The following is a 14,539-nucleotide window of genomic DNA, read 5'->3' on the forward strand; positions in this document are numbered from 1 at the left end:
CGCCTTTCGGAAAAACGCATGTCAATGCGAGTGGCTAGGTGAATAAGTTCATGAAGATTAGCAGGCATTTCTCGTGCGGCCAGAACATCTTTAATGTTGCTGGATAGGCCTTTTTTAAAGGTCGCGCAGAGGGCCTCATTGTTCCAGGATAATTCTGAAGCAAGAGTACGGAATTGTACGGCATACTCGCCAACGGAAGAATTACCCTGGACCAGGTTCAACAGGGCAGTCTCAGCAGAAGAGGCTCGGGCAGGTTCCTCAAAGACACTTCGGATTTCCGAGAAGAAGGAGTGTACGGAGGCAGTGACGGGGTCATTGCGGTCCCAGAGCGGTGTGGCCCAAGACAGGGCTTTTCCAGACAGAAGGCTGACTACGAAAGCCACCTTAGACCTTTCAGTGGGAAACAGGTCCGACATCATCTCCAGATGCAGGGAACATTGGGAAAGAAAGCCACGGCAAAACTTAGAGTCCCCATCAAATTTATCCGGCAAGGATAGGCGTAGACCAGGAGCGGCCACTCGCTGCGGAGGAGGTGCAGGAGCTGGCGGAGGAGATGACTGCTGGGCGACCACCGTGGTGAGGTCAGCGACAACTGGCAGAGGAACTTCAGCGGGATCCATGGCCGGATCTACTGTCACGATGCCGGCTGGCAGGTAGTGGATCCTCTGTGCCAGAGAGGGATTGGCGTGGACCGTGCTAGTGGACCGGTTCTAAGTCACTACTGGTTTTCACCAGAGCCCGCCGCAAAGCGGGATGGTCTTGCTGCGGCGGTAGTGACCAGGTCGTATCCACTAGCAACGGCTCACCTCTCAGGCTGCTGAAGATAGGCGCGGTACAAGGGAGTAGACAGAAGCAAGGTCGGACGTAGCAGAAGGTCGGGGCAGGCAGCAAGGATCGTAGTCAGGGGCAACGGCAGGAGGTCTGGAACACAGGCTAGGAACACACAAGGAAACGCTTTCACTGGCACAATGGCAACAAGATCCGGCAAGGAAGTGCAGGGGAAGTGAGGTGATATAGGGAAGTGCACAGGTGAAGACACTAATTGGAATCACTGCGCCAATCAGCGGCGCAGTGGCCCTTTAAATCGCAAAGACCCGGCGCGCGCGCGCCCTAGGGAGCGGGGCCGCGCGCGCCGGGACAGGACCGAGGGAGAGCGAGTCAGGTACGGGAGCCGGGGTGCGCATCGCGAGCGGGCGCTACCCGCATCGCGAATCGCATCCCGGCTGGAAGCGGAATCGCAGCGCCCCGGGTCAGTGGATCTGACCGGAGCGCTGCAGCGGGGAGAGTGTAGCGAGCGCTCCGGGGAGGAGCGGGGACCCGGAGCGCTCGGCGTAACAGTTGGGAGTAGTAGTACCTGCAGTTAAGGAAAGATCACAGTGGATATCACTCCGGACATCCGCTGTGATCGTCCTGTATAATGTATAGATGCGGATGCTATTCTCTGGTCCCCTGCACTAACATATTTATATACATATTCATATTTCTCACAGAGTTGTGATTTGCTGGAACCATCTGGCCAATCACAGCTCTCTGCGGGAAATATGAAAAGGTGTATATATACGTAGAGCGGCTGGCCGCATCTATAAATTATACAGGAGGATCGCAAAGGGCGATCAGTCAATTAGTACAGGTACTACTACTCCCATCATGGAACAGTGTGTTCCATGCTTGGAGTAGTAGTACTACCTAAAAATTTTTAGTGCCCTACCCGCCCGCATAAATTGATCTCTGCTTAAAAATGCATACAAATTTTGCTATGAAAAAGATACATTTCGTTAGATACAATTTTTTCCTTCACTACTGAATCTTTTTTATTTTAGTTTTTTAATGGTACCCTATGGAATTTTATTAAAAAAGGAATTTCCAACTCCAATAACCATTAAATGAATAACAAAATTGACCGAATACTTAAATAAAACTAACGACATGTATAACGAATAGATCCAAAATAACGAATTCATCCGAAAGCCGTACAGTTTCCAAATAGAACCCAAAAAATATACAAATGCATCTGAAAACAGAATAAAATGTATTACTGTATCCCGAAGGTTTAACAGAACCGAAAAAATCTTTATCCGAAAAAAAAAACCAAACAAAACAAAATTTTTGGGTTGTGCACATGTCTATTGTAAAGAGTTTTTGCAAATAATCCTCTTGTCTCCAGATTCTTTAAAGCCATCTTCAAACATCAGCCTTCTTACCATGACCCTATTCCATCATGGGACCTGCCTCTTGTTCTGAAACATCTTTGTGAGCAGCCTTTTGAACCCCTGGATAAGACTTCCCTAAAACATGCTTCTGTCATGACTATCTTCTTGATTGCCATCACCTCGGCCAGAAGGGTCAGCGAGTTACAAGCATTATCTAGCAAGGAACCATACCTAAGGCTTCTCGCTGACGTTGTAGTTCTCGGCACTATGCCAGGGTTCCTGCCTAAGGTATCATCAGAAGCAAAATTAAATCAAGATAGTTCTTCCAGTTTGCACCTCTCAAGAAGGGACATGCCCTTATTAGATGTGAAGAGGGCGATAATGATCTATCTGGAAAAGACAGCATCTTTCAGGTTATCGGAAGGACTGTTCCTCCAATTTTATGGCCCGAATAAGGGTAAGAAGGCAAGTAAATCCACATTGGCTAAGTGGCTTAGAGATGTCATCACATTGTGGTACTCTATGGAAGGGATTCAGTCACCACTCAAACATAGAGCTCATTCTGCAAGATCAACAACAGCTTCTTGAGCAGAAAGGCACCATATCCCTATGGACCAGATATGCAGAGCAGCCACATGGGCATCATCTACGACCTTCACCAAGCACTACAGATTGCATGTCGCAGCCTCTCAGGGACCAGCCTTCGGCTTGAGTGTTATCCAAGGAGCTGGTTGCCGATGAAGAGTATCCCCCCCCCCCTTTTTTCGGTTTCTTATTACTGCTGGGACTGTCCCATTGTGTGCTGCCACGGATGAACAGGAAGTGGAAAATTTACCTTTTCTGAAATTTTCATTTCCTGGAATCTGTGGCAGCACAAGTATACCCACCAAATAAATGTATTCACTGCAGCAAAAAATATGCCTGTTTCTTGTGTTTAAGGGTCTTTCTAGGAGGCTGGACCTTGTTAAGCTAATTACTTGTCTCTATTGCTTGTGCTAACTTCTAAGTCAATGAAGAAGCATTAACCCATTGCATGCTGCCACGGATTCCAGGAAATGAAAATTTCAGAAAAGGTACATTTTCCACATTTCAACTAGTCTGTGCCAAACTAGGGAAGAAGAGACATAACTCCAACTGCTAAGGCAACTGTCTAACACCCATCATAAATTGTGCTTTGGTCCCATTAAAAAGGACCTGTGTACAATACTTGTTGGGCTTCAGACAGCCCATTGACAGCCTGATTGTTCAGTGTATCGCTGTGTCTCTACATACCCCTTTTGATTTAGGATGAAGCCACAATCTGTAAAGGTGGTTTGTTAAAGACATGATGGTAAACGTGGTTCACTGGGCACTAATGTAATTCCAGAATACCTTGTGTAACTTGAAAATGTAACCTGATGTTGGTGTGCATAGTTTTAAAACTTATATCCTCAATTAAAATATTCTTCTGATAAATTTCAGTCTAATTGTAGTATTACAATATCAGATGAGAGACTAGATATGGTCTCAATAGATATAAATTATTCTTTTATATTATCTACTCTACCTCCTCCAATATTTGAGTACAGAGAGTCATTTACAAGACAGAGTGCATTTCCATCAGTATAAAATATGTTTCAATAATTCAACATCCCCTAGTGTGAACTTCATTTGATAATCAGTTTTGAACACAGTTCATAACATAAGCCCAGGATATGCGAAAAAAGGTAACTGTTAACATTAAAAGTAATGTTTTGTGTTCTTCCTACTGTTATTATTATCATTCATTTTCATACTCTAAACACATATCATATGGTAGAATTGGGCTAAAGTCACAACATGTTTGCAGGAAAATCTCTCAACATATATGTTAATGTGCCTATAATCTAAGTCTTCTAACATATTCAAAAATGGTGTCCTTTTGGAAAATGTTTAAAGAGGTACTCCTCCCCAAGACATGTTATCCCCTATCCAAAGGATAGGGGATAAGATGTCTGATCATGGAGGTCTCACCGCTGGGGACCCCCGCGATCTCCCTGCTGCACCCGGCGTTCGTTTAGAACATTGGATGCAGTTCCGTTGGCTTGTGACACCACATAGAAACATAGGGGGAGATTTATCAAAGGATTTAGACAGTTTTTTCCTGTCTAAATTTGTCGCACAGAAAGTCGCAGTCTAAACATGTGTGACTTTTCTGCGACTTTTGCTGTAGAGAATTTTTAGAACATGATGCATGCAAGTCTATTTTAGACGGAAATGCATTGGAAAATGCATTGGTGCTGAATTTATCAAGTGTGACTTTTGTGCGACAAGTCGCATCTGCCCAAAATACACTGAAATGTCAGACCATGTTGGAGCAGGTCTAAAAGCAGTTTAAGCTGCAGACCCTGAAGTCTGAGCACAGAATTTATCAAGGGCTGTGAGACCTTTGATAAATTAGGTGCACAAAAGACAGGAGACTACCACATACGCTGGTCTATAAGCATACCCAGAATAGACTAGATTAGTAATTGTCCCCCATAAAATGTGTCGGCAGATAAGAACCATTTGGCCCATCTAGTCTGCCCAATAATCTGAATACTATGAATAGTCCCTGGCCCTATCTTATATGAAGGATAGCCTTATGCTTATCCCATGCATGTATAAACTCCTTCACTGTATTTGCAGCGACCACTTCTGCAGGAAGGCTATTCCATGCATCCACTACTCTCAGTAAAGTAATACTTCCTGATATTACTTTTAAACCTTTGCCCCTCTAATTTAAAACTATGTCCTCTTGTGGTAGTTTTTCTTCTTTTAAATATGCTCTCCTCCTTTACCGTGTTGATTCCCTTTATGTATTTAAAAGTCTCTATCATATCCCCTCTGTTTCTTCTTTCTTCAAAGCTATATATGTTAAGGTCCTTTAACCTTTCCTGGTAAGTTTTATCCTGCAATCCATGGACTAGTTTAGTAGCTCTTCTTTGAACTCTCTCTAGAGTATCTATATTCTTCTGGAGATATGGCCTCCAGTACTGTGCACAATACTCCAAATGAGGTATCACCTGTGTTCTGTACAACGGCATGAGCACTTATACCTCTCCCTATACATCCAAGCATTCTGCTAGCGTTTCCTGCTGCTCTATTACATCGTCTTCCTACCTTTAAGTCTTCTGAAATAATCACTCCTAAATCCCTCTCCTCAGATACTGAGGTCAGGACTGTGTCAAATAATCTATATTCTGCCTGAGGGTTTTTACTCCCCAGGTGCATTATCTTGCACTTATCCACATTAAATTTCAGTTGCCAGAGTTCTGACCATTCTTCTAGTTTGCCTAAATCCTTTTCCATTTGGTGTATCCCTCCAGGAACATCAACCCTGTTACATATCTTTGTATCATCAGCAAAAAGACACACCTTACCAGACCTTTTGCGATATCACTAATGAAGATATTAAACAATATTGGTCCCAGTACAGATCCCTGATGTATCCCACTGGTGACAAGACCTTGCTCTGAATATTCTCCATTGACTACAACCCTCTGTTGTCTGTCACTCAGCCACTGTCTAATCCACTCAACAATATTGGAGTCCAAGCTCAATGACTGTAGTTTATTGATAAGTCTTCTAGTGGGACAGTGTCAAAAGCCTTACTAATATCTAGATATGCGATGTCTACTGCCCCTTCTCCATCTATTATTTTAGTCACCCAGTCAAAAAAATCAATAAGATTTGTTTGACATGATCTCCCTGAAGTAAACCCATGTTGTTTTTCATCTTGCAATCCATGGGATTTTAGATGTTCCACAATCCTATCCTTTAGTAGGGTTTCCATTAATTTCCCCACTATTGATGAATACCAGTGACTGTCTGCTATCTTAGAAACGATGCCCCCACAATGCAAGTCTATGGGAGGGGGCCATCACGCCCCCTCCCATAGACTTGCATTGAGAGAACATGTCCGTGACGTCACAAGCGGGGCATGACCATGACGTCACGAGCCTCCATCACCTGGCATGGAGAGAAGTTAGCTCATTGTAACGGATTACTGGGGTGCCACAGCCAAGATTGCGGGGGTCCCCAGCGGCGGGGACCCCCATGATCAGACATCTTATCCCCTTTCTTTTAGATGGGGATAAGATGTCTAGGGGTGGAGTACCCCTTTAATCAAGATAAATCCACAATCTCAGTTTCATTTAAATTCACAGTTTACTATATTGTTGTTTGCGTGTATATGTATATATATATATATATATATATATATATATATACCATATTTTATATATATATATATATATATATATATATATATATATATATATATTTATATATACCATATTTTTATTTTGCACAATAAGGACGATGCATCTCGGTACTGGCTCGTTCCCATATCTACAGTATATAAAATGTTTTTGTTTTGTTAAAGACAGGTACACTTTAAGATTTTTTAATCATTTACAAATCTGTATAACTTTCTGGCACCAGTTGATCTGCAAACATTGGGGGTTATTCATGAAAAGTGGTGAAGATGCCACTTTGTATTGTGCTTTCTCTATGAGTTTTCTGTGCAACTTTTTAAATCGTGAGATGAAAGGTGCAACTTTTTATAATGCTCAGTTTTGAAGGAAAAAGGAGGAGAAAACACAACGGGGCGCTCCCTGTGTAGTATTTCTTAGAAAAAGATACCCGCCACAAATACCCAAGGTGACGTACTGACCTTGAGACGTGCGCACAGAGGTGTAGGGGGCCTCTGAGGTATGGTGGGGGGTAGGAAGAGAGGAAGATGGTTACAGTCTGCTGCTCTCACCCCTTGTTTTCCGTATTCCCGAGGGAGACGGACAATAATGGTAAAACAGGTAAAACAGGACTTCTTTTTGCAATAAAAGTTAGTCCTGCGTAAGTGCTAGCTCAGACCTCTGCTTTATTTGACCGCCCTCGTCACACAGGAGCGCTCTCAACAAACCCCATTTTTTCACTCTCCACATTCTCAGTCAGTTTTACCCCTGTTCATGATATTTAGAGATTCTCTGGTGTCTGGTATTGTGCCAAGGGACTGGCGCAAGGCGAATGTGGTGCCAATCTTCAAAAAGGGCTCTAGGTCTTCCCCAGGAAACTATAGACCGGTAAGTTTAACGTGCATTGTGGGTAAATTGTTTGAAGGACTTATAAGGGATTACATACAGGAATACATAGGGGATAATTGTATTATAAGTGATAGCCAGCATGGGTTTACTAAGGATAGAAGTTGTCAAACCAATCTAATTTGCTTTTATGAAGAGGTGAGTAGAAGCCTTGACAGAGGAATGGCTGTGGATATAGTGTTTCTGGATTTTGCTAAAGCATTTGATACTGTCCCTCATAGACGTCTGACAGGTAAGTTAAGGTCTTTGGGTTTGGAAATTTTAGTTTGTAACTGGATTGAACACTGGCTCATGGATCGTACCCAGAGAGTGGTGGTCAATGATTCGTACTCTGATTGGTCCCCGGTTATTAGTGGTGTACCCCAAGGTTCTGTACTGGGCCCGCTGTTGTTTAATTTATTTATTAATGATATAGAGGATGGTATTAACAGCTCTGTTTCTATCTTTGCAGATGACACCAAGCTTTGTAGCACAGTACAGTCTATAGAGGATGTGCATAAGTTACAAGATGACTTGGATAGACTAAGTGTCTGGGCATCCACTTGGCAAATGAGGTTCAATGTGGATAAATGTAAAGTTATGCATCTGGGTACTAATAACCTGCATGCATCGTATCTCTTAGGGGGGATTAAACTGGCAGAGTCACTGGTAGAGAAGGATCTGGGTGTACTTGTAGATCACAGACTACAGAATAGCATGCAATGTCAGGCTGCTGCTTCCAAAGCCGGCAGGATATTGTCATGTATCAAAAGAGGCATGGACTCAAGGGACAGGGACATAATACTCCCCCTTTATAAATCATTGGTACGGCCTTACCTGGAATATGCTGTTCAGTTTTGGGCACCTGTCCATAAAAGGGACACTGCGGAGTTGGAAAGGGTGCAGAGACGCGCGACTAAACTAATATGGGGAATGGAACATCTTAGCTATGAGGAGCGATTAAAGGAGTTACAATTGTTTAGTCTTGAGAAGAGAGGTTTAAGGGGGGATATGATAAACGTATATAAGTATATTAATGGCCCATACAAAAAATATGGAGAAAAACTGTTCCAGGTTAAACCCCCCCAAAGGACGAGGGGGCACTCCCTCCGTCTGGAGAAGAAAAAGTTTAGTCTCAAGGGGCGACACGCCTTCTTTACCATGAGAACTGTGAACTTATGGAACAGTCTACCTCAGGAACTGGTCACAGCAGGAACAATTAACAGCTTTAAAACAGGATTAGATACATTCCTGGAACAAAATAAGATTAATGCTTATGAAGAAATATAAAATCTCATCCCTTCCCCAATATCGCGCCACACCCCTACCCCTTAATTCCCTGGTTGAACTTGATGGACATATGTCTTTTTTCGACCGTACTAACTATGTAACTATGTAACTATGTTTTGTAAGCCAAGTCAGGGCTGTTGTAGATTTGAATCTCAGTTACTTCAGCTGTGCAAAATTATGTGACAAACTGAAAAGTTGCACATCATAAATTCCTGACCACTGCATGATATCAACTGAAATCACCACTTGGTATGTTCTTTTTGAAAAACCTTCTTGAAAAAGCAAAAGGTGCAATGAAAAGTCTCTAAACCTCATCTGAGACAAATTGCACAACAAATTTATCCCACAAAAACAGGGTAAAACCAATGATAACTTCCCCTCACTTTTTCCTTTTAGAGTACCATTTTAACCTAGGAAGAACTGGTTGACTAAAAACTAGTTAAAGCCAAAGCTCCACTGTACAGCTGGTTTTAACCTGTTTGTTTTTTTTTTTTTGTGGTAAATTTTCAATGGATCAAAAAGTCATAATATTTTTGTAGAGCTCATTTAAACTCATTCAAGAAAACAACTTGAATGTAGTGGGGCATGGTAACCATTCTGCAGTGGTCAGTGGTTTATCCACTGTGACTTTCTTGAAGTGTCAAAAATGTTTTGCTCGGTCCACACTTTTTCTACATCTAGGCTACTTTGCTATTCATGAAGAACGTACTTTGCTATTCATGAAGAACGTGTATCTTTTTGGTAAATGTGGGAGATGTACACATGATGCACACCCAGGCAATCAGAGGCCTTTCCCGTTCCATTAACCCTGCCCTTTCAGCCCCCTACCAGATGAACATAAAACCGAGTAGAAGGAAATGAACCTCTGTGTATTCGGCAATATTTTGTTTATGTCAGTAATGTGCAGAACTTCCTGCAGATTGACAGATTTACATATTCTATATGCTTTATCAATCATAGGTTTAGTGTTCCTTTAAGTGTCAGACTACCCTTCTTTGGCCGCATTAAGTTGGTTTCAGTACAGAATACAGAAATCATAGCTCAGCATAGATACATATTTATATAATATGTACATAAGCTGAAGACTACTTCAAAGCTTGTTTGAAGAGCAATATGCATACAGTCTGAAATATTCCATCTACAATTATCTTTCGAGTGCAGAAACCAAAATATCTAATAATAATGTACGCAATTTGATGGCTTATTTGTTGAAAACACAAGAACATCAAATGCATTATGTGTTTTCATTATTTAATGTATAAAGCAGTCAAGAATACACATTTCATGACATCTTTTGTATTACTTTTTCTGCTGTTTAACTTTTATTTGGTTGCTCTTTGAAAACATTAAACCAGCATGGTAGCTTTCGTTGACAGAATTTTTTTCGGTTGACAGATTTTTTAAAATTCTGTTTCTGTACTTTGCTTCTAAAGGCATCATCTGGGCATATACATTGTTTTATATTTTTCTGCAGGTGCTATAAAAAAATAAATAAATAGATATAGACATATATTCCCTTGTTACTCTTCTTTGAAACAATGGGATTCATTTTGGGAATAATATTATTAAATTAATAAGCGGCAATAAAATATAACTTAAAAGATTCTAAAAAAAAGACATTTTTCTGAATATATGTATTTTTTTTTACCAAAAAAAAAAAAAAAAAACCTACAAAATGAATTGATATCTGCTTAAATTTGAAATAATAAGAAAGCCTCATGTGTCCCGCAAAAAAAATAAACAAAAGAAAAGCATTTGGGGTAGACGAACAAACAAGAAACTATAAAATGCAGCATTCCAAATGGTGAAAAAATTGCTCCGTTCATAAATGTGTCTCAGTACTAAGGCCAAAAAGTGTGAAATAGCTAACCTTTACAATAAGCTAACAATTAGCTTTTTCATAGGTTAAAACAGGGGGCTATCAAGGTGTCCAAGAAGGGATTCAGAAAAAGAATTGAACAATCAATACTGACCTCTATCACCAAGGATACTTATGAGCACAATCGTAAGATGACAAATCCCTCTTTGTATTTCTTTTTAGCTCTCTGTGTTCTTTACTGTATTATTTCTCTCTGCAGTCCTACTCACTAAAGATGGCCATTCACCTCTAATAGCTGGCAGCTGCAGGTTAATTTGGTCAATCTGTCTTGTTTCCCCCATACACATGAACTCTTATCCAAGATGGGGTCATAAGACACAAGACAGTTGGCCATTTCTAACTCAGGTTATTGTGTTTTTCTATATTAAATGTTTTATATATTAAAGGTAAACCTCATCTAGAATTGTGCACCCTTGATCCCTCAGAGTACTTCGTCAGTGCAAACATTCATAAATAGCAGCATGTAAGGAAGATAACTGCACAGCTGTGCAATGGTGGGGAGCCGAAAGTGTTTAACAGTGAGCCGGATTAGGTGAGGGCCACTCCTTGGGTTATTATCTAAATGGGGCCTTTCAATCTTTGCTCCATTTTCTTCTATTTTCTGTTTGGTGCAATTTTTTTTTTTTTCCTACCCAGGAATATGATCTGAAACTTGTGTACAGTGGGGCAAAAAAGTATTAAGTCAGCCACCAATTGTGCAAGTTCTCCCCCTTAAAAAGATGAGAGGTCTGTAATTTTCATCATAGGTATACCTCAACTATGAGAGACATAATGAGAAAAACAATCCATAAAATCACATTGTCTGATTTTTAAAGAATTTATTTTCAAACTATGGTGGAAAATAAGTATTTGGTCAATAACAAAAGTTCATCTCAAAACTTTTCTCCCAATCCTCTTCTGGGTCATCCAAATGCTCTCTAGAAAACTTCAGACAGGCCCGGATATGTACTGGCTTAACCCCTTAAGGACCAGTTTTATTTTTTGTTTTTGCACTTTCATTTTTTCCTCCTTACCTTTAAAAAAATCATAACTCTTTCAATTTTGCACCTAAAAATCCATATGATGGCTTATTTTTTGCACCACTTTTCTACTTTTAATGACATTTTACCCAAAAATCTACAGCAAAATGGGAAAAAAAAATCATTGTGAGACAAAATAATAAAAAAAATAAAATAAAAAACGCTATTTTGTAACTTTTGGGGGCTTCTGTTTCTACGCAGTAAATTTTTTGGTAAAAATGACACATTCTCTTTATTCTGTAGTTCCATACGATTAAAATGTTACCCTACTTATATAGGTTTGATTTTGTTGTACTTCTGAAAAAAATCATAACTACATGCAGGAAAATTTATACATTTAAAATTGTCATTTTCTGACCCCTATTACTTTTTTATTTTACTGCATATGGGGCGGTATGAGGGCTAATTTTTTGCACCGTGATCGGATGTTTTTAGCGGTACCATTTTTTATTGATGGATCGTGGATTGTTTTTTTAGTCATTTTTTCATTATTTAAAAAGTGACCAAAAATACACTATTTTGGACTTTGAATTTTTTTTTGCGCGTACGCCATTGACTGTGCGGTTTAATTAATGATATTTTTTACAATTCGGACATTTCCGCACGCGGCGATACCACAAATGTTTATTTTTATTTACACTGGGTTTTTTTAAATGGGAAAAGGGGGGTGATTCAAACTTTTATTAGGGAAGGGGTTAAATGATCCTTATTCACTTTTTTTCATTTTTTTTTGCAATGTTATAGCTCCCATAGGGGGCTATAGCACTGCACACACTGATCTTTTACATTGATCACTGGTTTCTCATAGGAAACCAGTGATCAATGATTCTGCCGCTTGACTGCTCATGCCTGGATCTCAGGCACTGAGCAGTCATTTAACGATCGGACACCAGGAGGCAAGGTAGGAGACCCTCCTCAGAGCTGTCCCAGAGCTGTTCAGGACGCCGCAATTTCACCACGGACATCCCGAACAGCCCCCTGAGCTAATCGGCAGTGATTTACTTTCACTTTAGACGCGGCGATCAACTTTGAACAACGCATCTAAAGGGTTAATAGCGCGCGGCACCGCAATCATTGCCGCGCGCTATTAGCCATGGGTCCCGGTTGTCAGAGGCCAGGCCCGACCCGCTATTACACGGGGCCAGGTTATAGAAAGGGAAAGGACTCAGGACATACCGGTACGTCCTTGGTCCTTAAGAGGTTAAAGGGGTATTCCAGGATTTTTTTTTATTTGACTATGCTACAGGGGCTGTAAAGTTAATGTAGTTCATAATATAGTGTCTGTACCTGTGTGTGACGGTATTCTCACAATTCTTCTGTGTTTTTCGCTCCAATATTTATTTTTATCAGCATACAAAATGACTGTTGTCTCAAATTTTTCCCAGCTTGCAATGCAGCCGAGACCTGACTCCCTAGTCAGCTAATGACAGGGGTGGAGCGATCGCTTGGTGGGAGAGAGATCAAGCTGCAACTAATGCAACAGCTGTAGGCACCCTGATTGAAAACCACACTGATTTAATGGATGCAGCTCATTTATGTTTCAATGGGTGGGGTGGCTGATGTGTGGGAGGGAGGAAAATGGAATTGTGGGATTTGTAGGCAAAAAGGAAAAGTCAAACAGGAAATCCTAGTTCACAAAAAGCTAGCCACAGCATTATGGTAATCTCACAACATAGCCATTTAGCCCCAAGACAAGTGCAGATCCTTCCTAAGCATATCCATTACGGCCTGCCAGGTACGTACTAAAATCACCTTATGGTGGAGAACCCCTTTAAGCATGATTTGAGTCCCTGGCGGTGTAGTGTGTTACTGCTGGTCACCTTTGTTACTTTGGTCCCAGCTCTCCGCAGGTCACTCACTAAGTCCCCCCGTGTGTTTATGGTATTTTCGCTCACCGTTCTTGTGATCATTTTGACACCATGGGGTGAAATCTTCCGCGGAGCCCCAGATCAAGGGAGATTATCAGTGGTCTTGTATGTCTTCCATCTTCTAATCATTGCTCCCACAGCTGATTTCTTCACACCAAGCTGCTTGCCTATTGCAGATTCTGTCTTCCCAGCCTGGTGCAGGTCTACAATTTTGTTTCTGGTGTCCTTCGACAGCTCTTTGATCTTGTCCCTAGTGGAGTTTGGAGTGTGACTGTTTGAGGTTGGGAACAGGTGTCTTTTATACTGATAACAAGTTCAAACAGGAGCCATTAATACAGGTAACAAGTGGAGGGCAGAGGAGACTCTTAAAGAAGAAGTTACAGGTCTGTGAGAGCCAGAAATCTTGCTTGTTTCTAGGTGACCAAATACCTATTTTCCACCATTATTTGCAAATAAATTCTTTAAAGATCAGACAATGTGATTGTATGGATTTTTGCCCCATTATGTCGCTCATAGTTGAGGTATACCTATGATGAAAATTACAGACCTCTTGCATCTTTTTAAGTGGGAGAATATGCACAATTGGTGTCTGACTAAATACTTTTGTATTTTGTACACTGTATATGACCTCTAGTGCCTGCATGGCTTATTTAAAATTGATGCTTATAATAACTACATGGATGTTTTTGACAGTAAACATATTGATATATACCATTGATGACATCAATTGACACATGGTTAGAAAAACGCGTAGGGAGTTGAGAACCTATAAAAAAGGGACATGGGGCTTGGAGATAACAACATAACATAAGGGACTTGAAGCTAACAACTTAACCTTTGTTGGGGTGCTCAGGTATACCCTGATTGATATATGGCAGTATCTCAGGTTAAAGGACAACTGTAGTGGAACACTTTTATATATGCCCGTGCCTCAAAAATAAACAAAATAAACTCATACATACCTTCCTACGAGCCCCCGTTGGTCCGGCACAGGCCTCACGGTCCGGCAGTGCTGACGTCATTCCACTTCCTGGGGACGGGGCGCCGCAGAGCCGTCGGCTTATCACCGGCCGCAGCGATGTCCCGCCCTGGCTGGTGATAGGCTGAGCGCACTGTCATGTAAGGAGTAGTGTTGAGCGGCATATGCCATATTCGAATTCGCGAATATTCACGAATATATGGACGAATATTCGTCACATATCCGCGAATATTCGCATATTCGTAATATTCTCGTTTTATTTTCGCATATGCAAAA

At 41.1% G+C, this 14,539-nt stretch overlaps 1 protein-coding gene across 1 annotated transcript in view; it reads left to right on the forward strand.

The window, feature by feature from the left end:
- Nucleotides 1-3,184, forward strand: part of LOC130283728 (uncharacterized) — a 43,360-nt gene extending 40,176 nt beyond the window's left edge. Inside the window, exon 2 of the mRNA XM_056533187.1 lies at nt 2,165-3,184. Within this exon, the coding sequence (XP_056389162.1) occupies nt 2,165-2,738 (574 nt within the window). The 3' untranslated portion in view covers nt 2,739-3,184. The remainder of the gene's footprint in view (nt 1-2,164) is intronic.
- Nucleotides 3,185-14,539: the final 11,355 nt, after the last annotated feature.

This window comes from Hyla sarda, chromosome 1 (assembly GCF_029499605.1).
Source record: "Hyla sarda isolate aHylSar1 chromosome 1, aHylSar1.hap1, whole genome shotgun sequence".
NCBI lineage: Eukaryota > Metazoa > Chordata > Amphibia > Anura > Hylidae > Hyla > Hyla sarda.